The sequence below is a fragment of the Pinus tabuliformis genome, chromosome 5_2 (assembly GCF_031772625.1).
Source record: "Pinus tabuliformis cultivar Carrire ecotype Pingquan chromosome 5_2, CPIR1, whole genome shotgun sequence".
Lineage (NCBI taxonomy): Eukaryota > Viridiplantae > Streptophyta > Pinopsida > Pinales > Pinaceae > Pinus > Pinus tabuliformis.
The window spans coordinates 631,743,927-631,769,415 of record NC_142306.1 but is presented as its reverse complement, the minus strand read 5'-3'; the positions used below and the strand labels follow the sequence as shown (position 1 = coordinate 631,769,415).

The 25,489-nt window shown below is 41.3% G+C and overlaps 1 protein-coding gene across 1 annotated transcript in view; it reads left to right on the top strand.

Moving 5' to 3' along the window:
• ATG6 (AUTOPHAGY 6) overlaps positions 1-25,489 on the top strand; it is a 225,270-nt gene that overhangs the window by 127,568 nt on the left and 72,213 nt on the right. The window contains exons 6-7 of the mRNA XM_089436746.1: positions 715-873; positions 1,310-1,395. Coding sequence (XP_089292872.1) covers positions 715-873; positions 1,310-1,395 — 245 coding nt within the window. The remainder of the gene's footprint in view (positions 1-714; positions 874-1,309; positions 1,396-25,489) is intronic.

The window sequence follows — 25,489 nt, the reverse complement described above, 5'->3', positions numbered from 1 at the left end:
GCTCTGACTTCTGTTTTGCTATAAGGTAGTTGACACATGAATGGTCAACAAGACATAAAAGAGTTCTCATACTTTGGATTTTTGGCAGGAACAATGTGATTAATGAACTGCTTGGCAGCTGAATTGTCAGCATCACACTCTCCTGAAGTAAAAAGTTCTTAAAAGTGATCCTGGAACATGTCTTTGATCCAAACTAGTTCCCTTGTATCACCCTTCAGGATCAGTTTAATGCTTATACAAACTTGCAGGGTTCTCTCTCTCTCTCTCTCTATATATATATATATATATTTGTGGGTGTGTATTTTTGTTTTTCTTAGCCCTCATATATGTATTATGCACCATTTTTCTGTCACCTCAGATTTGCAAGCCTATTGCAACAATAGAAAATATTTTTGTGTACATCTAAGTACCTTTTATTGTCCACTTGAAGGGCTGGATGTCCAAATAAGAAATTTGTGCCATACACACTCCAACTACACCGTCCAGAATTTAGATGATCCTTTTGATAGCTTTGCAGATCACAATCAGTATGCTAACAAAGAATTTTCAATTTGCATGCTGAAATTATTTAGAAGGATATTATTGTGGTTCCTAATACTGATGTTCGCTTGTGATATTTGAAATGCTACTTATTCTTTTATGTCGTAACTAAATCAAATAAAATTTTGCTTTTCTGATGATATTACTAACTAGTGCATTTCTGGAATATGCTAGGAAGAAAGAGATGCTATTTTAGCAAAGATTGAAGTAACCCAAATACAGATTGAACAATTGAAGCAGACGAATGTACTCAATGATGCCTTTCATATTTTTCATGATGGGGATTTTGGAACAATAAACAACTTTAGACTAGGCCGTCTTCCGAAGATACCTGTAAGTTCACCTCTAAAGGCAAAGTCCAATGTGATAGGGAACAGAAAATGGAACTAAAAAAATCATGCTAAATTCCATTTGTGCTTGTTTCCGTCCTCCATTTCCAGCTGATATTGAAAGATATCTGTTAAAGCATTCTTAGTTCTTGAAGTCTTCTAATATAAGTAGTTACTGGTCAAAATGTTTTGTATAAACGGTAAAGTGAGCTAGGAAACAAATCTAGTGTCAAAGCTAATGCCATAGAGACACATGTAAATTGGATTAATTGATCTGGGAAGCAAGGCCATGACTGTTATATGGTTGAGATAGTAAGGTCATGACTGTTATACGGTTGAGATAGTGTTTATTAACATGATTTGATATTACTATGCTCAAATTGTAGTAGGGATTAGAGTTTTGAAAGAAGTTATTTAATGATGTGGTTTAATCCTTGCAGGTTGAATGGGATGAAATAAATGCAGCATGGGGCCAAGCATGCCTTCTACTTCATACAATGGCCACTCATTCTGGAGCTAAATTCTCGTATCCTTAATAATAATTTGGTGGCTTGTTTCCTTTTTATTATAATTTTTTTTCCATTGCCCAATACTTGCATGTGAGAATTTGATCTTAAAATATTATCATAGCATCTAAAATCCAATGGAATTTCCTTTGTGCTCAAAGCAGTGTCTATGGATTCACACATCACACTGTCCAGACTATGCGACTCTACCTGTGTGTCTACAAGCACATTTTAAATTTAGAAGTTCATGTGAGATTAATTACACCCAAGCTAAGATTGGATGTTGTAGCTCTTCAATGGTATTGTAATCTTTTTTAATCAGAAGAAGAGAGTGTTTCTATTATATTACAGTATTGGTTGACTGATTAACAGAGTCCAACTTATTAGATTCAGCTGGCCCATAATTCCATTGCCTAGTATAAGAGAGAATAAACCACACAATTTCAGGATTAAACCCTTAAAATCTAAAGATACCAACTGTGCCAAGAACCGCTTATTATTATATTATTTCATTTTAGTTGCATAGTGGGCTTATTCCATAATTATGGCCATGTTACTGCAAAATCTAGTAGGTCTAGTGCAAAGCTTTATTAGGCAACCTAGGTCTTATGGCAACAAGATATTAACCACCACTATCACCTCAGTGGCTTCTTTTTAGCTACAGTGGTGGATGTTATCCCCAAAAGGGAGGCTTCCCTACAAAGACCACCAGTAAGATATTCAATTAGGAGAGCTCAATGGTGATGCAAGGTCTAATAATTGAAGGAAAAAATACCGGGAAAAAACTTGAAAGGCCAAGATAAGGGTTGCCTAGAGTTCAAGTACACTTCTCTAAGACCTTTACAATTCAGAAGAAGGCTGCTATAAATTAGGTTTTGTATGATATGCAGGTTTGGGGCACACAATGGCATATAGTAGCTTGAGGAAATAGCCTATGAGTGATAGGATCAGAAGCAAAGGCTATGAAGGAGGCAAGCTAGGGTTAAGCAAAAAATTGTTTTAAATGGCTGAAAATCCATATGACATCAATTGAAATCAAGACGTCCGCTTTAATTTTGAGGTGAAAATATGCAATTGATGCTAGAATTTTCCATTTTATGTTTATTAGATGCGATCCCTTTCAACAGGGAAATAAAAAATGGACAATAAATTGCTACTAAATGGAGATATAAGCTAATTCTAACCCTAGTTACCATAAATTTAAGAGAGATAATTTTAAATATCACCACAAGTTAGTCTAGTGCCTTCTCTCAATTGGGAAATGGAGTCAATGATGGTGAAGTCAATGAGAGAGGAAACTAGATGAGGTGGGTGGAGTACAAAAATGCCTCTCTTTGAAACCCTAACGACTTTCTCTAAGTGGAGATTTAGGGTCAAGGGATGCATGAGGCAAGTTCCCTTGATGGATTCTTGAAAGTTTAATTTTGCGTAGCATAAAAAAAGAAGATTTCGTGATATATTGCTATTATGAACATAAATATATAGAAAACAGTAAAATAACAATAATTAATTCATATGAAAGAACATGATTGTTCATGAAAGAGCATCCCATATATATATATATATATAGGGCACTCATTTGTAACCATACCATATCATTTTCTCATACATTTATTCAATATATTCTTATTTTTATCCTCGATGGATTACTTTGTATTCCAAGTCTTTTTGGTTATTCTATTTGTGAGCCAGGTTTGGTTGTCACGTTTGTTATCAATATCTAGTTCCTGATCCTAATGATTGCCCATATAGGCTTTTGGTTGCCTTGATTTTTTTTCTAGAGTTCCTTTGTTTTTGGTCATTGACCATTACTGGCCCTTGCCTATCTATAGTTCAGAAAATTTCATAATAGAGAAGAAAAATTGTCACAATAAAAAAAATTGAAGAAAAAATTATCGTATATATATATATATATATAGAACAATAAAAATGTCAAAGAGCACAAAGTTGGTTGTAGTTGTACTTTGGCCCAGACAAGGAACGACCTATTGTACTTGTCGATGACAATCTACACCTCCAATTAATTGGTTATTTGTACCAAAAATAATTGTGAAATAAATCACCGGAAAAATAATCATAGCCGCCAGATTATCGATTTGTCTATACGCTGTCACCATTTGACTTATCCATAATCACTATCCTCATACATTGCTGTAATTCAACATTCGTTCAATCATTTGTTGTTGTCCATCCACCAATTCGTACCAAATTCGTATGATGTACCATTTCTAGCTGCTAAGTTGAAATTTTGTTTGACCGTGCATCATTATTGTCAATTATGTAGCCATCCATCTGTACGGAATTAAACTGTACATACTTTCCTTGTTTCACCATACCAATCACCCACTACCTTATACACTTTAGCTGCCGTTAGTGTCCACAACCATATGGGCCATATTGATACTAGCCATCATTTTTTGTCTTGTTAATTATTTACATGAAAATTCTATACATCCAATTTGCCTTGTCAATTCCGTCCGGACTCCGTACAACTGATGCGTCTACTTGCGGTGGAAAACAATTGTAGTTGTGACCCATACAGATGTCCCTCATTGCCATATGGTCATCTTTGTAGTCCATGTTACCACACAATCTAGCAGAGGTCCTAGGAGGGGTTCCAAAGGGACTACTACTAGATCGAGTGACACAAGGACTCACTGTCACCTCAGTGAATGTCCTCTGCTCTTTACGGACTTTCACCGATGGGAGGAGTTCTGGTATGAAGGTAATCACTAGAAAGATAAGGTCAATAACAATGTACAATGTGATTTCCAAGGCCCATTCAAAGGAGAGGCTTAGATAATGGCTTGCTTGCTTAAAAGGCAAGATGAAGGCTCTCCAAGAAAGGCTTATGGGAGGAGGCCTAAAACTTAGGAAGGAATAATAGTCAATATGAATGATACACCTAGATCAAGGCTTCCTAAAGAGAGAGAGAGACTTCTCTTATAGTTTTGTGAGATAACAAGCATATGAAGGTTTGGGGCCACAAGGAAGGCCTAGGAGGATTTGAGCAAGGCCTAGGGTTTACAAATTTCAATGAGAATGAGATACCTAGGTCAAGCAAGGATGACAAGGGTTAATGAATGATTAACTTCTAATGAGTTTTAGAAATAAATGACCCAGGAAAAGCTGCTAACCAAAGAAGCCTAGGGAAGGAAAAGATGTTGGGGCTAGGGCTTGAATTTTCTCCAAATCTAGCCATAGGATTTGCCTCAAAATTAGAGGGCACCTAGAGAAAACCCCAGTGCAGTAGCTTGCCAATTTTTACTTCAAGATGACCACCTTAATGCAATTCGCATTAGGCCCTAGGAGACCCTCTAAGGTTAGGGTAGAAATGGGAGAGGGAGAGAAAAGAATAAAATTGATGTGATCAAACTAGGATTTAAGACCCCTGCTTGGCTATTGGGAGGATTGGAGGGAAAATTATCCCGACTTTGTCACCTTCGCTCTTCAAGGAGGCCTAAAGCAACAACTTCACTATTTATGGATGCAACTACACAACAACTTTAGACATTTATACTTCAATGGAAAATATTATGGATTTTCAAGGATGCACATGCAAATGATCCCCTAGGAACATTCATTCATTCATCATCTTGTGAGTAACACATGCACTATTTTCCAATAGCATCAAAGCCTAAGCAATTTTTCATGAATTAGAGCACAATAATAACCATAAGAAAGAAATTCCATGCATTAGATGTTAGAAAATCAGAAAGGCAGATAGATTTTCATATATAGATAATTAGTTGTGATTCTTTTATCTTTATATTCTTCTTTTATCTTTTAGTTCATCAAGCAATTACCAAAACAATAGCACAAGGACAATAGATGTAGGCAGATAGCCAGGGAAAAACCCCTATCTAGGGGAAAACCTAGTCAACAATTCTTCCTTCAATGGTTTCTTGAGATAATCCAAGACTCTTGACCTAGACAAAGACTTCCTACACACCAAGTCAGCCCTTAATCCTTCTTGTAGATGACAACTCTTCAATAGCAACTTCAACCTAGTAGCATCAACTTGTAGTAGCAGCTTCGACCCAGTAGTACCAACAACAACAACTTCGACTAGACAAAGAAACCTTCGATCTCCCTAGATACTCCTAAGAAGTGAGAGGTAGATGGCCCAAAATTTCGATCTAGGTGTCTTTTATTTTCCTCCTAAATCTCGCACTCCTTTCCAGCTTCCTTCCAACTCTTTTCCAACTTCGCACTTCCTAGCTCCAACTTTTGGATATCAAACTATATGAGAGAGAGTGAATTGTTCCAAATGAATTTGAACTACTTTGTATATATAGCCTTCCAATGAGGTCGAATTACCCTTCTTGAGGCCGACTAGGTGTGGAGAAGACTAAAGTCTTTTTTGACTCCAAAATAATTCTTTTTACATGATTCAAAAGCCCAAGAAGGGTCTCTTTTAGTAGACAATGACTATAATGACTCAAAATGAACCCTAGAAGTCTTGTTAAATTATGGTATGTTCTATGCTTAGAGCAGTTTACTTCAAATCTTCTTATTAGCCACTGTTTAGCAATCACATAAACATAAAGTAAAGTGTAGATAGAACATTAAAAGATCGACATAAAACAAGCCAAGACAAGAGACACCAGATGTGGCGGCTAGCCAGGGACAAACCCCAATGCGGGGAAACCCTTTGATCAATTCTTCTTTAATCTTCAATAGTTCAGCAGAGAGAGAAATAGTACAATATATCAGATCTGTAATTTTTATGACAGCAGTAAAAGATGCCCTAACCAACACTTTCCAAGTGGATCAAATGATTCACAAATAATATAGGATCAACCTTAGTCAACCCAACCTTCAACAGAGATGAAGGACAACCCGAAACAGCTCAAGAAACATGGTCAAATCCAGTCAACGTTCAGGCAGCGCTGCAGTCAGCCCTAACCAGATTTACACTGGTCACTTCGTGGTTAGTTCAGCCCTCCAAACAGCTGATCTGAATTGCGGCATGCTTGAGGGAGACTCCCCACACAAGGCCGCAGTCAAAGGAGGCTTCACACTGGTCTACGCTGCCGTGGCTGCACCTTAAATAGACCTACGTCCCTTCCTTTTGTTGCATCCTCGTCTTGCTGCGTCCTCCTCTTATGGCTGCGTCCTTCTTCTTTCCCTAGCTGCTCCTTTGTTAACCCAAACAAGAAAGGAGAGAGAGATAAGAGATGATGAGATGAGATGAGATAATGACTCAACCTCTCCTCTATTTATATGCAATGTTGGGCATGTGTGCCACACACTTAACTGCTGGCCGACCTTGACAATTTGTCATGTAATTAGAAATAAATTCATATCTCCATAAATACTTGTCGGAATTAGATTATCTTTAGATCAATCCTACACCTCTCGATGAGAGGAATCTAGGAAAAATATCAGCTTCCTTAAATAAGGTGACCCACATGGAGTTTGGCCCTAGTTGCCAATTTTAACACTCCCTCTCAACTAGGGAGAACTCCATTTGTTGATCTGTCAGACCGTTGGTACAATCTCTGCCATCAAATGCACTGCCCAACACTGCTCGACTCTGCTAAACTATGAAGAAGAAGAAATGATCGAGGATGTATCATGCCATCCTCCACTGACCCGAAGTCAGTCTCATAGTGTGTCATACCACTGTCACTGATCCCAGATCAATGGAGGTTATCCTAGCATAGGGAGTACGGTAGATACAACGATGTGTCCATTGATAGTACTACTAATGGTCCCTAACCCCATTTCCATACTCATTGATCAGATGAGAGGTACTTCCCATGAGTCCCAGACTGCATGGGTAGGATGTCTTGATAGGAGAACTAGTCATCTTGTCCCGAAGTCGCCACGGGGTATCATAGCGGAAGGTTGAACCTTTCACCCTGTACATAGCGCACCACCAGGGGAGGGTGAGTCATCCTGTGGTCGTATGTCGCTCCAAGAAGTACCCCGCACCCCCCTGGAGCTCCTAGAGCTCAATGTATGCATCATACACGACCCTCATAAGAGGGTCTCTGGACGACACCAAGTCATTCTTGGAAAGTCAAGAATTTGACCTTTCCCAGGGGCTTTGTCAAAGTGTCAGCAACCTACTCATCTGTACCAATATGTTGGAGCCTTATTGCTCGCCACTGCACCATATCTCGGATATAGTGGTACCTGATATCGATATGCTTGGAGCGATCATGAAATACGAGATTCTCTGATAAACGAATCCCGCTCTGGTTGTCACACAGGATCACGGTAGTAGCCAATGTAAATCCAAACAACTCACTGAAGAGCTTCCGCAACCAGATCGCCTCACAAGAGGCCATACTAGTAGCAATGTACTTTGCCTCGACAATGCTCAAAGCCACCGACTTCTGCTTCTTGCTCATCAGGATATCGAGGTAGATCCCAAAGAGAAACAACACCCAGAAGTGCTCTTTCGGTCCACCACACTGCCTGCCCAATCAGCATTGGTATATCCATGTAGTCTCACATCTCCTGCAGTGTATCTCAACCCATGAGTGATTGTGCCTCGAAGATATCTCAATAGATTCTTGGCACCAATCCAATGTGTGTGGTGAGGCTCAACCATATGTTGACTCAATGTGTTGACTGCAAAACATATATCCGGACGGGAGTTCACCAAGAACATCAATGCTTCGATGAGTTGACGATATTCGGTAGCATTTTGTAAAATAGGTCCGATAACACTATCGCTTAACTTCTTGAAGTCAAGCTCCATCGCGGTAGTCATGGGCTTGCAGTCCACCATACCAAATCTCTCCAATATCTTCACCACATATTTTCCTTGACATAGGAAAATATCCCCTGGTTTCTGCCAGACTTCCAGTCCTAGAAAATAGTGCATCAGTCCTAGGTCCTTCATCTCAAACTTAGAAGCCAACTCTCTCTTACAGTTGTGAGTCTGCGCCTGTTAGAAAGAGGTCGTCAACGTACAACACTAGTATGAGAGGTTTGTCATCTTCAACCTTAAAGTAAAGGTTAGGGTCAGCTTCACTCCTAGTGAATCCAAGCTTCATCAAGTAGCTATCGATCCTCTCATATCACACTCGGGGTGCTTGCTTTAGCCCATAGAGGGCTTTCTTCAACCTGCCCACATGAGATTCCTGGTCATGAATCTCAAATCCTTTGGGTTGTTCCACATAGACTTCCTCTTTGATCGAACCATGCAAGAATGCGGTCTTGACATCCATCTGATGTAGGTTCCATCCTTGTGAAGCAGCAAGGGCTATGATTGAGCGGATGGTGGTGTATTAGGCAACAGGTACAAATATCTCGTCATAGTCTATGCCTTCCTTCTAAGAGAAGCCATGAGCGACAAAATGAGCCTTATACTTTTCAACACTTCCATCAACTCCATGCTTTATCTTGTAAATCCATTTCGAAGTGACAACTACTTTGTCCCGGGGTTTGGGGACCACATCCCAGACATCATTTTTCATGATGGATTCATATTCCTTAGTCATAACATCCTTTCATACTTGATGCTTGACAGCTTCTGGAAATGATGAAGGCTCATTTTAGATGATCATGCTCATGATGGTCAAGTATCCCTGATACCTGTGTTAGCGCTTGGAATTTCACCTCAGGCTGAAAAAGGTAAACTCCAAGGCAACATCAAACCACTTAGCCTCGTAACTAGCCCTATGGGGCAGGAGAGGGCTCTCTCCGGTTTATCTCGGTAAAGATCTTCAGTGGGCGAGATAACCAATAGGGAAACACTGATTTTAGGCTAGTAAACTGATCAAGAGGTTTAATTTGGGATTTTTAATGTTTTGGTGGAAAATTGGGGAATGACAATTTCAGGTGCGGGGATGGACACAGCTTTTGCAGGGGGTTCTTTGGGGCGAGGTAGGAGACAATATTGATGCCTTTGATAGAGGTGGATGGATGAGAATGACCGGTGAGGAGTTAAGGAGAGCAAGCAATAACCTTGAATTCCCCTTAAACAGTTGAAAACATTGATATTAAGCAAACTTAAAAGAAGAGCATGACAGTCATGAATTCTACTTTAACACTTCATTTGCCTAATTTGCAGAAAGAATAGTAAGGAAATGATTCACTTAACACACTTACAAGTACAAAGAGAAACACACCATCAATACATGTGACCACAAGAATCCCAAAAAGGACTGCAAAACCCTGGTCTTCCTTTGCCAAAAATTGCAGAGATACAGTGAGTAATACAATAAGAGCTTCTCCCTCAAGAGTCCAACCATGAAAATGAGCAAGAAAGTACATAATATAGGCCATCTAACATCTTTCCCTGCCTCTAGGGGTCGAGCTCACTATCCTAGGAGCTGTTTCAACCAATTCTAAACTAAGCACTGAAAACTAGGCAATCAAAACAACTTGCCTCTATAAGTTAGGAAACCAATTCATTCATTACATTTTACCTATCTGATGAATGAATCTTCTAGAAGAGATAAATAAGTGCCTAAACATCATAAAATTACATCATTTACAACAAGGAGGATGAAAATCAACTCCCAAAAAGTCAAATCCAGTCAAAACTGCGTTTTGCTGAGCTGTAGGTTGATTTCCTGTGCAAACTGCCTGATGGGTCGCGCGCAATTCCTGGACGGGTCGCGCGCCTTTGGAGGCACTTTTGAGGCACTTCCAGGTGTCCAAATGAGGCAAAAGTGGGCTTGTTGGAAAGGTCTGGATGTCTACTTTCCAACCCAAGTGGAATTTCTGAATTTGGTTGTCATTTGCCCCTCCAAAATTGCAATCTCCCAAGACTGCTTCCTGTGTGTCAAAAATGTGGCAGAAAGTCATTTTTTGCTTGTTTTTTGACTTTCTGGAGGCCCAAAACTTGGTGAAATTTCTTAGTAATGGCTGAGCAAGTGTAACTTTCCATGACAAATCCAGAAATGCTGAGTTTTCCCAAAATGGAGTTGCCAAACGAAAGGGTCGCGCGCGGCACGCGACCCATCGGTGAAGAAAACCTGTTTTTTGCCAGAAAAATAAAAAATGACCCAAAATGCTCAATTTTTTTTGAAATTTGTGCTGGAGTTGAGTTATTCAGTATCATGCTCCTTCAAAGAAGCCTTAGCGAAGATATGGAGGGGGTCGGACCTTTTCCTTTGTTTTTGTGCTTTGACCAACTGTCTTTGGAGCACTTTCATTCTTGCCTTGCATACGTGCATCTGCGCCCAATAATGATTTTTCATGTTCCTGAGCAAGTTCTTATCTTGGTTGGCCTTAGCCAGCAACCTCTCCAAATGAGCATTGACCCGAAGAAGCATGGCCTCTCGCTCAACGGGTACCAAATCGCCGGGTCTCTTTCGAGCCAAGTTGCGGTCCTCATGGATCCTCCGCAACTCATCTAGAGTGTGCTCCTCCTCAAGTTGCTTGTTGCGCTGCTCCAAGTAGGTGATGGTCCAATTTGCCATGTCCAATCTTTGCTGCAATGAGTCATTTTCAGCTCTAAGGTGCTGAATGATCTCCTTTGACTCTAGGCTAGGAGAAATAATGTCAAGATCAACCACCTCTATGCCTGGAATACCTGATGGCCCCTCATCAATCTTGGGCTGTTTGCCTCTCTCTGGTACCTGTGCTGCTGAAGAAGGCGAGGCCCCTTCCACCTGGTGTGGAGATAACACTCGCTGAGCTGATGAAGATGGTGAGACCCCTTCCACCTGATGTGGAGAAAATACTCGCCGAGCTGCTGCAAATAGGGCCCTGTGGCCTCTCTGATAAGTGACCAATGGAGGAGAGCTGACATGTCTAGTTTCAGGGATATCATGCTGCTGTGATGGTCCTCCCTCCTCATGAACAGTCTCAGGATGTGGTGGTGGTGCTGTGAAAAACTCATGAGAGATAAACTCCTCCCATGGGATGCCATGCTGAGCCAACTGATGTATGACCACAAGCTGGATCAAGCCATAATGATAAAGGCTCCTATATTGTTGTGCTGGGCTCTTCCTCTGCATCAAGGGCACCATCCTCTCAATATTCTGGCAGAAGAAAACAGGGATGTTCATCATCCGGACCCGTGTGAAATGCATCAACAAGCGAATATGGTATGAATACACACGTGAAAATCTGCCCTCACAGGTGAAATAGCGCATGATAAGCCTCATCAAAGGAGCATACTCATTCCTCAAAAATCTGAAAGGAAATACACCCGTCACGAGCCTCATAAATGCAGGTTTAATGTAAGGCTCGAACTGAAAACTGTCCAATATTTTGCGCTTATTCCACACCTCTCCAACATTTGGTATCCCTGTTGCTTGAGCAATCATCTCAGGTGTCAATGTAAAATCCACCCCTGCAAGGTTCACATGCCCATCATGCAAATGCAAAACAAACAAGCGAGCCAACTCCCTGTGATGCTGAATCTGAGAGACCCTCTCGCAAAACTCATAACATGACAGGTAACGAAAACATGTAACTGCCATTGGACAAGCCAGCAAATCGGTCAGAGAGGTGGGCTCCTCTCTCTTATGATGACCGCTCTTACCACCCCTGTGAAGCCTCCTATGTACCTCAAACTCTGAAGCTGACTCATGGTCATCACTTTGCTCATAATCGGTTTCGGTTTCTGACATGGTTTCAGGAGCAAAGTGGCTGAAATGTACTACTGCTTCTGCTTTGAAATCTGCTGTTTTAACTGTTTTGAAATGCTGATTCAAGGGGACAAGTAGCACAAGGGAAATGTTAGGGAAGGGAAACTTGGAAGGGAAATTGGGAAAAATATATGGAACAGGGGTTAAAGAGAGGAATCATGACATCAACATCATCATACAATTTCATTTGCAAGGATGTTATGGGAGGTAGGGTTTAGGGTTTGATTTTTGATTTCTTAATATTTTTGGTAGGGAAATTAAATAACAGTGATAAGGGAGTAAGAAATGGGAGGTGGGAAAATGTAGGAACAATAGGAATGAAAAGGAATACCTTAAAACAGCAAAACAAACCCTAGCAACTTTGATATTTTCAAGCAAAGGCACATGGAGTCTTTACTTGCAAATGAAGGCTTTTAAAAAATATTATCATGATCTTCTCAAGCTTTAGCAAACCATAATTTATATGATTGAAGGCCTACCTGACAAGCTTGAACAATTTGTGGTCACTTGGCAGCTTGCTGGTAATTTTTTGTGGAGGAAACCCTGATGGGTCGCGTGCATTACCCAACAGGTCGCGTGCCTTCAACGGGTCGCGCCCGTGTAAAGTTTACACTGCTGGAGGTGCCCTGACGGGTCGCGCGCCTTCAACGGGTCGCGCACCAGTCTTGACAGGTCGCGCGCCTTCACACTTCACCAAATTCGCCCAAATGCTCTTGAAAACGATTGCTCTATTGCTTGAAGGCACAATGAAGCTTAATGGAGGGAGAAAATGACTTTATAGCCTTGTTTTGAATTAATTTCATGTCAAAACCCTCTTTCTAATGTTTTTCATGACACTTTTTAAAACTTTAAATGCTGCTGACTTTTTGGTTTCCTTTTGTCCTGAAGGAGTCTTGGCAAAGGGGACCAGGGCTGCCTGCTGTCTTTTGAAATATTTGAATTTTTACAATTTTTACAAAATTTTGAGAAATGACCTTGGCTTTAAAAACAGGGTTTTTAAATCCAAGGTAAAAAAATTAGCTGTACAAGATGAAATCTTTTAAAGAAACACTTTGATAATCATCCCTCTAGCCTGCTGGGCATTTATTGACCTTTAGAGACATGACCTTGAAAACAAACTGGACCTAAACCCTAGACTTAAGACTTTTGACCTCAAGACAAGACAAGCAACCTTGAAATAGTTTATTGACTGAAACAATTTGATCCAGCAGTGCCAAGAGGGGAATAAAGACACCAGCTCCTCCATCAGGGTTATGGCATGCCTAATGGAATGCAATGAGATGACACTGATGAGACACCTACTTATGCAAATGCAAAGAGCTTTGATCACTGATGGAGGGCTACTAGACCGACTCTAACAACCTGGACGACTTCTTACTTCCACGGAAAGTCCCTCTGGGTGCAATGTGTCTTTTTGCATCATCAAGTGTTCCCCTGAGCCATGAAGGTCTCCTCCTAGAAGAGGAAGGCTCTTGGGGAGGGGGATCAATAGGATCCATAGATTCTTCCACATCGGGCATCGTCTCATCTTCCTTTTCCTCCAGTTTCCTAGTGTCAGCGTCTTTAGATTCCCTTAGAGTAGGAAGATTGTCAACTTTGCTAAGAGCCATATCTTTGTCAAAAGTGACATCATGGCTAATCTCGACTTCCCTTTGACCAGTCATAGATTCTATAGCCCTTAGTGTTTTCGCTATAGCGCACGAAGATTCCTTTCTTTCTAGATGCGCACCCAATTTATTCCTTTTCTCTTTTGGCACATGAAAATATACAGGACTTCCAAAAATTCTAAAATGAGATGCGTCAGGTTTCTTACCAGTGAAAATCTATTCAGGAGTCTTGGAACCCAATGCTTGATGAGGGCATCAGTTTTGCACATATACAGTGGTATTCGCAGCTTCGGCCCATAGAAACTTCGGAAGCCTTTGATCATGGAGCATAGCACGGACAACTTGCACAATCGTACGATTCTTCCTTTCCGCCACACCATTTTGCTTAGGAGTATATGGTGTTGTAGTCTCCCTCTTAATGCCAACTTCTTTGCAAAAGTCATGGAACTCATTGGATTCATATTCAGTCCCATTATTAGTCCTTAAGATATTGATCTTCTTTTCGGTTGAATTTTCGATCAAGGCTTTGAAGTGACAAAACCAGGAGAACACTTCATCCTTCATTTTCAAGAAGTATATCCAAGTTTTGTGAGAATAATCATCTGTAAGAGTGAGGTAATATAAATATCCTCCCAAGGAGTTCACAGGCATCATACCAGATATGTTTGAGTGAACCAATTGCAATATATCGGAGGTCTTGCTTTGGCTTGAGGGGAATGGTCCCCTTTTGAGCTTTCCTTCGGCACATCTCGGACATACACCTTCTTGCTCTAATTTGAACTCGGGCATCCCGGTCACCATTTTTCTCACATCGGGTGGAACTTTGTAATGAAGGTGAGCAAACCTCTGATGCCCTAGTTCAGATTGAAGAGATGTGTCACAAGACATGACACTCAACGGACTTCCTCCAACCCGATATAATGAATCAACTCGAAACCCAAGAGTGAAAGCATCTTTAAAATTCTTTTTCCATACACATACCTTGCCATCGATGAAGGCCACCTTGTAGCCTTTGTCTTCCATTGCCGAAATGGACACCAGGTTCTTTTTGAGATCAGGTACATATAGGATTTCTTGCAAATGAATTGTATTACCCTAATTCAATTGAAGAGTGACATTCCCTACGCCTTTCGCGGGATATTTGGAGTTGTCCCCAAGAACAATTTCTAGGTTGGTCTGCTTCTCTATCAGATTAGAGAGAGCTTCTTTGTAACCAGTGAAGTGTCTTGATGCACCACTATCAATTAGCTAATTTCCCAGCGAGTCCAGGGGAGCAGTAGTAGAGAGGGTTGCTGGTAGATAATATTCATCTTGCTTATTGTTAACAAGATTAGATTCATACCTGGAGTTTCTTGCCTTCTTGGAGGGTTGACCTCTTCCTTGATTTCCGACATTCCTTTTTCCATTGAACCTGCCATTCCTTTGATTACCACGGGAGTGATTTTGATCATCGTGATGATGTGAGTCCCTTTTGTCAGAGCACTCCCTCGCATAGTGGCCCATTTTGGTGCAATTATAACATTGTCCTTTTCTTCCACCCTTTGGTTCGACCTTTCCTTTGGATTTAGCCCCGGAATAGTTTCTCCTTTTAGCATGAGAGGAGAAAGCAGAGGGGTTGCCTCTAAGTGCAGGTATTTCCTGCTCCTCCATCCTTGTTTCTTCTTGAATGCATCTCGCCACCAATTCCTCAAATCCAGGAATTACATTATTGTTGAGAAGAGTGGTTCTGAATATATACCATTCAGATGGGAGCCCTCCGAGAGCTGTGATAGTCATTTCCCTGTCAGGAACTACTTCTCCAATTGATAGGAGATCATTCTTGGTCTCGGTGATCCTTAAGAAATATGCTTGCATACTCTCATCTTTGCCCTTCTTAATTTCCTTCGGCTTATTTCTGAGGAACAAAACTTGATTTGCATCATTAACTTCAAATAAACTCACCAGTCTATTGTAGATTTCCTTGGAGGCGGTCAACTCGGAAACATAGGCCACCAGGCACTTGCCGATAGAGTTCCGGATGATCTTCTTTGCTTTGACTTCTCCCCTGGTCCACTTGTTCCTAGTAGCAATGGATGCATTTGATGGAGGCTCGACAATTCTGCCTCTCACATGGTCCAACACTTCCTGCTCTTCTAATGTCAGATCAAGAGACATCTTCCATCCGTGATAGTCAAACTTCTCACGGAGCTTGTCTTCAGCGGGAAAGTGTGATGAGGACCCCATGAAGTCTTAGGATTGCTTCAATAGCCTTCGGTGATTGCCCATTCTCTTGCTCTTGCTTGGGGTTGTCTTTACCTCATGTCTGATACCATGTTAAATTATGGTATGTTCTATGCTTAGAGCAATTTACTTCAAATCTTCTTATTAGCCACTGTTTAGCAATCACATAAACATAAAGTAAAGTGCAAATAGAACATTAAAAGATCGACAGAGAACAAGCCAAGGCAAGAAACACCAGATGTGGCGGCTAGCCAGGGACAAACCCCAATGCGGGGAAACCCTTTGATCAATTCTTATTTAATCTTTAATAGTTCAGCAGAGAGAGAAATAGTACAATATATCAGATCTGTAATTTTTATGACAGCAGTAAAAGATGCCCTAACCAGCACTTGCAAAGTGGATCAAATGATTCACAAATAATCTACGATCAACCTTAGTCAACCCAACCTTCAACGAAGATGAAGGACAACTCAAAACAACTCAAGAAACATGGTCAAATCTGGTCAACGTTCAGGCAGCCCTGCGGTTTTCCCTAACCAGATTGACGCTGGTCACTTCGTGGTTAGTTCATCCCTCCAAACAGCTGATATGAATTGCGGCTTGCTTGAGGAAGACTCCCTACACAAGGCTACAGTCAAAGGAGGCTTCACGCTTGTCTACGCTGCCCTAGCTGCACCCTAAACAGACCTGCGTCCCTTCCTTTTGCTGCGTCCTCCTCTAATGGCTGCGTCCTTCTTCTTTCCCTAGCTGCTCCTTTGTTAACCCAAACAAGAAAGTAGAGTGAGAGAGAAGAGGAGATGAGATGATGACTCAACCTCTCCTCTATTTATATGCAATGCTGGGCATGTGTGCCACACACTTAACTGCTGGCCGACCTTGGCAATTTGTCAAGTAATTAGAAATAAATTCACATCTCCATAAATACTCGTCGAAATCGGATGATCTTTAGATCAATCCTACACCTCTCACTGAGAGGAATCTAAGAAAAATATCAACTGCCATAAATAAGGTGATTCACATGGAGTTTGACCCTAGTTGCCAATTTTAACAAGTCTTCAATGGGGAATTTGACCTAAAACAAAATGACCCAAGCATGAAAACCATGCTTTAATAAGTCATAATAATAATAATAATAATAATAATAATATTTTCTTCATTCTTTTGGTTGCACGAAACTTCTAGGAACCCGACGTTTCGGGCTTACCCGTACTCGAAACTCGGTCGAAATTCGAGCAAAACTCGACCATCATGTAATCGTCTATGAGAATTAATATAGACTTGGTTTTCCTTCTAAATTGTCATCTATGGGTATTATTCCCTTTTTTCATGCAAGATAATGTGTTATTCACTTATTTATAAATTTCTTTTTTTATATAAAAACATATATGACGTTTCCGCTGACGTTTCAATTGACGTTTCCATTTTTGGGAGGTGATGTTTCTAAACGTACTTGTTTGGGAAACTCCAAAACGTTTCGACGCTTAGTGTAACTTGGATAAATACATTTCATTGTGACTCAATTACATTTATGAAGACTGAACCTAATTACTTATTTCAACGCTCCCTCTTAACTAGGGGGTATTCATAAGTACAAGTACAAGGAAGATCTCAGAACACACGAACCATGAAGAACCATGAAGAATTTAAGAACCGCAATGCCATGGACTAAATTCCTGACTAGGGCAGTCTATCCAAGGTCCTCCAACAGTTAGGCACTAACAATGCCATGGACTAGATTCTTGACCAGGGCAATCTATCTAGGTGGGACTAAGTTAGACTAAAGTTTTCAGCCTCTCTAGGTACCATCAGGCTTACTTGCAAACCATCAACCCGGGGATCTAGGTGCGTATCCGAGGTTAGCGCTCCATGACCAATGCCACCTTTGCTACTTTGGGAACTAGACATTAACACAAAGTGTCGGCTAGATGTCCTCCTAGACAATGTGTCTTACAAACAAATCCTCCCCGATCAAATAGATCGATAGCAAATCTCTATCATGTAACTTGCATAATATCAAACCTCAAAGAGATTTACCTGTACAAACACAACCCCAATCAGTAACAAACTTTCAAATGTACATAAGTAAACACAAACCTCCGGGGTCTTCCAGACAATAGAGGTTGCTTCTCAGTTTATCATAGTAGGACTTGCGAACGAATTTTGACAAAAGATTCCTTAATCATACATTTTCCATTCCTACTTCACATGCAACAACATATTCTACGCATAAATTAGTGTTTTCTAATTTTAGCAGCCCCTCAAAAATTAAAAACTAATCAACAAGAGAAAATCTACCTACATTCTCCCTGCAAACCAAATATTCAAAAGAAACTAAATGCACTTTGACAATCTAGGAAGGCAAAAGTAAGTACTTAACGCTTTTGAAGGGTTTTTCCTGAGAGTAAATTAATCTGTAGAATGTTACAAGGAAACAATTAACCACTAGTTGGTGACTTATTTCCTACAAATTCCTAAAATGTTGGCAAATTTAATATTTAGCGACTGAATAATGTTTTCTTTTCAATGCCCTTTTAGGATTAAAAGAAAGGGCTTGTGATGCAAATTGAAAGTATCATTGTGGACCACAATAAATAGTGAATTAACCATCCTATCCAGTATTATGAACTTTCAAAAGGGGACCAAATCAACTAATTAAAAATGAAGGTGTTTACCTTTTTGAGGCTTAAAGAATGGAAAGAGCAACAAAGAATAGAAGGATAAATATAAGAAAAAGTGATTACGTATTGAACATTGTTTTCCATGACTTCAATAAGAGAAAGGAGTTAGACCACTCCAAACCAGATAGGTGAAGGGATTTTGAAACAAAGCAAGCTAAATAGTATCAAAAACATCTCGACGTCCATGCATTCATCTGTATAGAGACGATCACTCCAAACCAGATAGGTGAAGGGATTTTGAAACAAAGCAAGTTAAATAGTATCAAAAACATCTCGACGTCCATGCATTCATCTGCAGAGAGACCCAAGCTACTGGTAAATGTGTTCCAGGTATCAGGTTAAAGTTTAGAATGCATCTCAAACCAACCTAATACCCATTAAAGTACCCTGAATGTTTACTGACAGTCCCTGTCATATTGCCCGACTTAAATAAGTAAAACAGAATAAACCTATATTAGTATTGATCAAACCTATCTCTATTATCAAATATCTGTTCCAAACGCTACATGCCTAAGACATTCTTGACTTCCACTCTGTAACAAAGTACTTCTGCTTGTAGATTGTCACTATTAATCATTTTAACTGTCTTCCTTTTGTGGAACCTATTACCCACCAAAAGTGGGTAACCCATAGGAAAAAACTTTTCTCCTTATTTGACAGCTAACTAGCTAGCAGCCCTATGATGATCTTCAGATAGCATTATGCCATAGTTCACCAACTGTTGCTTCGATCATTGTTCTCTCTCATCTAGCATTCTTCTTGAAGAAATGCGGGTCATCTATTGGCAAGTACTGCTACCCACTAAAATGGGCAACCCCATAGGAGAAATTTTCTCCTATCTCTGATAGGCAACAAGCAAGCAACCCTACACTTTTGTTCATTGATGATGATATGCCAATCTTTCTCCACCATCTACACCAGTCATACAACTCTCACCATCCGACATTCTTCTTGGATGAAGGTCGGCTACCTCTCAACAAGTACTTTGACCATTTTGCAAACGAGTACTTTTACTTGATCTTTTGGGCATTTTAACATGGATAAAGGGTGATATGGATGATTGACCGATCTTGACTATAAACATGTTATCTCACATTACCAGAGGGGTTAATCTTTAACCCCAGTCCAGTGGGACCTTCTTTAATGCCTTAGGGTCATAAGAGGGGTCATAAGAGGGGCGCTACTTTGGAAACCTAGATTGAAGTAGTGCGTTCATTATCCTTTCCATACTTAAAATCTTCCATATCACATCATCTCCTTTGATACCATTTCAATCCTTCTGGTTAACTATCATTTGTTCACTGGGATTTGGCACTCATATCCACATTGTAATGTTCCTAATGGAAAAATTACAGTGATAACAAAAGAATGCAACACAATTCAACACAATTTTATTTCATTAAACATCAGGAAACTAGAAATGCTCCAAACACCACCAAAATGGGCCAAATTTTATTATGTAATTTGCTGGAGTACAATATGAAATAGAAAGTGCACCTGGGCTTGCACAAGGCAAGCTACAAGCCTTAGGTGAATGATCTATCAATGCCCAACTGCTGCAGGAGCTTCCCATACAAAAGTCTATGCTGACCCTTGTAATTCTGCATTGCTGGCTATGTAGGGACCCCTGTTTGACTCTCAAAACTGCTCAAATTTTTTTGCCAAATTATTTTTAGAATCCTTGTCCAAAACCCAGAAAAATCCAGAAAGGGTTTGCTCTAGTGTTGATGCTCCAAATTTGACCCCAAAATACTTGGTCTTCCTCCACACGCTGATAATCTGTAGATGCTGAGTTTGCTGCACCACCAAAGCCTAGAAAATTCTCCAAAATCCCCTCCAATCCAGCTCCCAAATATCCAAGCTCCTAAATCACCTTCAGAAGCCACCCCACAAACTATGTCAACAAAGACTGCGCAGTCCTTAGACAAGATGACGCAGGCCCACTTCTAGAATTTGGAACTGCCCTTGCAATTCTTCCTCCTTTGCCTGAAATTGATCAGAGAATGCTCCGGAAACACTATAACCCCTAACTCCAACACTTCTCTCCTCCACTCCCTGCTTGGCTCCCAAATGTTGATTTTGGGTAGCATCGGATGTGCTCTAGCCATGAAAAATGGTGGAGAGGCTAAAGCACATGAGATCTCCAAGACCCAGAAATGGTTTGGGGAAATTCCATCCGGTTAGAGAGATATTAAAATAATTAATATTTTTAAAGGGTTCCTAAGTCTAAGCTTAGGAAAATAAAAATATTAATGGGTATTAATATAAAACTAAGTGAGAAGGTTCTAAATGACATGGATCAAGCCAAATCTAATCTTAGCCGTTGATTAGAGATTTAATCTCGATCATTGAAGATTCAACAGAAAAAGTATAAGAGGAGGCTTGAGGGTCAATTAGAGATACATCAAGTTGATCATTGAGTTCGATTTTCTAGAGTGGGGTTTGCTGAGAGAAATCAAACCAATGATCAGAATTGCAGCGAGAGGCAGTGAGTGCATAGTAGAGAGGCAGAGATAGTGCCAGAAGACCAACGCAGAGGCAAAGAGGAAGACGTAGAGCCAATAGGAGCCACGCAGAGGGCCAGAGTGATTGTGCAAAGTGCCAGAGGGCTTGCGTGGGTGATGCAGAGGGCTAGAGAGCCAACGCAGAGCATTTGTACGCTGACGCAAAGCCTCAGAGAGGAGTTGGAGAGACTTTCGTGGAGCAGACTTGCCAAATATCTTCTTCCGAAGAGAGGTATTATTGCCAGATTGATTTCTCTGTCGGGTGACCCAGTTTGGCACCCAATGGTACTCAAGAAAAGCTGCTTAGTAATAAAACCCTCAGAACTGCTACACCAGTTTTCCCTAGTTGAGTTTTTCCGGGGATGATTGTCCAAAAATAACAATGTCCCTTGTGTGTTTGTCTATTTCTTTCAGTTGATGATTTGTAGATGGTTGAGATTGCATTTGTGTTTATTTTCAGTGTTTATATTGTTAAATAACTTGTTAAAGAATAAAACAAGTAGGTGAAATAAACCAGATAGTGCAGGAAAATTTCTAACGGGTTAGACTTAGAAATTTCAACATGGTATCAGAGCATTGCAGATCACCGGAGAGCTAAAGGCACCAACTGAAATCAAAAAATTTGCAGCAGAAACAGTTGTCCTGAGAGATGGAAGCTGTTCCTAAGCAAAAAGCAGCAGAAAAGGAGTGACGCAATAGAAACAACTGTCCTGAGAGACAAAAGTTGTTCCAAAGCAGAAAGCAGCAGAAAAGGAGTGACGCAAAGGGCCTGCATTATCATTTTGAGCCAGAGAGAGGGCCAGCACAAAAGCAGTGAAAGGCAGAAGAGGCTCACGAAGAGCCAAGTTACCCTGCACAACTAGGTAGGAGTGACGCAGTTGGCCAGAGGAGTGATTCAACCACTGCCAGGATTGTGCAGAGCTAAGAGGCTTAGTTTCTTTAGCTGCTGGGGCCTAGGGAGCTGTGGGCAGATTGTGGATTGTGAAGCTGGTGGGGTGCTATTGCTTTCGAAGCAGAACAATACCTAATGGGACAGAACCAAGGTAGAAGGAGTCGCTACCTAGGTAGATTTCTAGCCAAGAAATCTAGATCAATATTGCAGGAGAAAAGAGATCGGAGAGGAGCGGTTCGACTGTTGGCAGAAGGATTTCCAGGAGGGAAATCGAGACTCAAAAGGAGTCTAGGAGAGGATTTCCAGGAGGGAAATTGAGACTCAGAGGGAGTCTAGAAGAGAACTTCCAGGAGGGAAGTAGGGACTCAGAGGGAGTTAAAGAGAAGAGCAGCGGAGATGACAATGAACGGATTGAGGGATCATGATAGGTTGGATGGGGAATCCAACTTTGTCATCTGGAATGCCAAGATCCTGTCTGTTTTGGATAGACATTGCATCAAGGCCTTCGCCTTGAGAACCGTGGCTGTCCCAGTTGAGCCAGCTGATAACGAAAAGTATGAGGATGCAATGGCCAAGGCAAAGTGCATAATCCTTGATGGGGTTAAGGATCATGCAATTCAACATATTGCCGGGAAGAATACGACAAAGGAGATGTGGGATACCTTGACGACATTGTATCAGGGCACTTCCGTGCAGAGGAAGATGTTACTGGAGAATCATTTGCGTCGTATCAGATGCAGAAGGGGGAGTAGATAGATCACTTCCTTAGCAGGTTGCAAGAGATTCGGGATCAACTTACTTCCATAGGGGCCACACCAGATCATGAGTTAATGGTGAGAACCGCCCTGAATGCAGTCTCCGAGGAGTGGGAGACATTTGTCCAAAGCAGAGCGAATCTTCCAGATTGGGAAGAATTGTGGGCAGATCTTCGCCATGAAGAGATTAGACGACTGACCAAGGTGGGAAGTAGCAGCAAAGGAGGTTGAATCAAGAAAGAGGAGGAAGAGGATGTGGCTAGCATCTGCGAGACAACAAGGGAAGAGGAAGAAGAAGGACATCTCCAAGATAAAGTGCTTCCACTGTGGGGAGCTGAGCCATTATGCAACCCAGTGTCCCAGGAAGAAGAATAAGTGAGAGGCTTTTGACTCCAAGGCAGTGCCAGCTAAGGCGGAGAAGGAAGTGGAGGATGATGATGATTGTGCCATGAGTGCTCATGTACCTCTAGAGAAGAGGTGGGGTGACATCGAGATGTAGTCAGGAGGACTACATGAGATGTGGGGCCGGATCCTTGAGGTACCCAAACTCTTGGATCATATCTGGCTACGGGGCCCTCGAGAGACAGTAGCATGATGACGGATGTCGGTAGAGGCAAGATGCGGATGAAGCGACAAAGTACTGCTAGAGTGCGGTAGTCCCTGGCAGCACAGAGAGGGTTGCAGCAGTGCGAGAGGCACAAAGGAGGTTGGAATAGTGCAGGAAGGCACAAAGGTGTTTGCAGCAGTGTGAGAGGCACATAGTTGTTGCAGCAGTGTAGAGGCAACAAAGGGAGCACAAGATAGTAGCAGATAGAGCTTTAACATCAGGAGGACTTCTAGCTTGACAAGGATGTTAGTAGTTGGGTAGATCAGCTACCACCATCTCAGTAACTGAGTTGCAGTGTAGCAATAACAATGGTAGTGCTTTGGGTAGCACAATGCAGCATGAAGAGAGAGGGTTGCAGTGTAGATGCAGTGTTGGGAGGAAGGACTAGCAACAACACAGATGCAGAGGGAGTTGTAGTACGGATGTAGCATTGGCAGTAGTAGAGCCATGGGCAGCAGTACAGGAAGCAACAGTGCAGAGGATGTTGGGCAGTAAGGCCAAACATCACCACAGGCACTGGTGCCGGATGATCAGAGTGATTTTTAGTGGTGGAGCACTACTAGAGTACATTCCTCGTTAAGAGGGAGTGTTGATTTGGGGAAACATCATATGTGCTCTAGCCATGAAAATTGGTGGAGAGGCTAAAGCACGTGAGATCTCCAAGACCCAAAAATGGTTTGGGGAAATTCCACCTGGTTAGAGAGCTATTAAAATAATTAATATTTTTAAAGGGTTCCTAAGTCTAAACTTAGGAAAACATAAACGTTAATGGGTATTAATATAAAACTAGGTGAGAAGGTTCTAAATGACATGGATCAAGCCAAATCTAATCTTAGCTATTGATTAGAGATTTAATCTCAGCCGTTGAAGACTCAACAAAAAAAGTATAAGAGGAGGCTTGAGGGTCAGTGGGAGATACACCAAGTTGATCAGTGAGTTCGATTTTTTGGAGCAGGGTTTGCTGAGAAATCGAACCAGTGATCATAATTGCAGCGAGGGGCAGTGAGTGCATAGTAGAGAGGCAGAGATAGTGTCGGAAGACTAGCGCAGAGGCAGAGAGGCAGACACAGAGCCAACAAGAGCCATGCAGAGCGCCAGAGTGACAGCGCAGAGAGCCAAAGGGCCTGTGTGGGTGATGTAAAGTGCCAGAGAGCTAGCGCAGAGCATCTGTAGGTTGATGCAGAGGCCAGGAGCGTTGACGCAGAGTCTCAGAGAGGTGTTGGAGAGACTTTCGAGGAGAAGACTTGCCAAATATCTGCTTCCGAAGAGTTATTACTACCATATTGATTTCTTTGTCGGGTGAGCGGTTTGGCACCTGGTTGTAATCGAGAAAAGCTGCTTAATAATAAAACCCTTAGAACTGCTGCACCAGTTTTCCCAAGTTGGGTTTTTCCAGGGACGATTGTCCAAAAATAATGGTTTCCCTCGTTTGTTTGTCTATTTTTTTTCAGATGATGATCTGTAGATGGTTAAGACTGCATTTGTGTTTATTTTCAGTATTTATATGGTTAAATAACTTGTTAAAGAATAAAACAAGTAGGTGAAATAAACCTACAGTGCAGGAAAATTTCTAATGGGTTAGACTTAGAAATTTCAACACCAAAACTGCATCCCAACTGACCCAGAATTCGAACCACCTGCGTGGAATGCTCTCCAACTCCAAAGGCTGATACAATAACCCTCCTAGGGTGGCACTCTAAGTCCACTGAAGAAAGGTTGAGCTTCCTCCTTGGGAACTCTAGCGCTAAACAACACTATGTGACTCCGCTAAGCAACTAGAGCAACAATCGATTATCAAATTATCAAAAGGCCCCAAATGATGTTTCTCCCTTCCTCAAGTGGGTCCCTCCATCAACAATTCGAGCCCCCTTCCTAAGCATTAGAAATTTCCTCCACTGAGGGTGCGTATTTTGTGGGAGAGTAGCCCCGACATTCCACTAAGGAAAATATTTTGACTCTCTTTTCCTAAGTTTCTGTACAAAAATTACTTTAGGCCCCAAAATGACAAAATTGGAAAATTTGTGATTCTTCTTAGCAAAATATTTAGGAAGTGACATTACAGTCCTCCCCTCCCAAATGTTGCTTGTCCCCAAGCAACTATAAAGTTGGATGTTGTAAGATCTACTCGCTCTCCCAAGTGACATCCTTGTCCGACAGATCTTTCCATTTGACCAAGTGCTCTTGGATGACTCGATTCCTCAACCTCCGCTCTCGTGTCTCTAGTATGGTCTCTGGTGTCAATACTAAGTGCCCCTCATCATCCAACGGAGGCAACTCAGTTGTTCC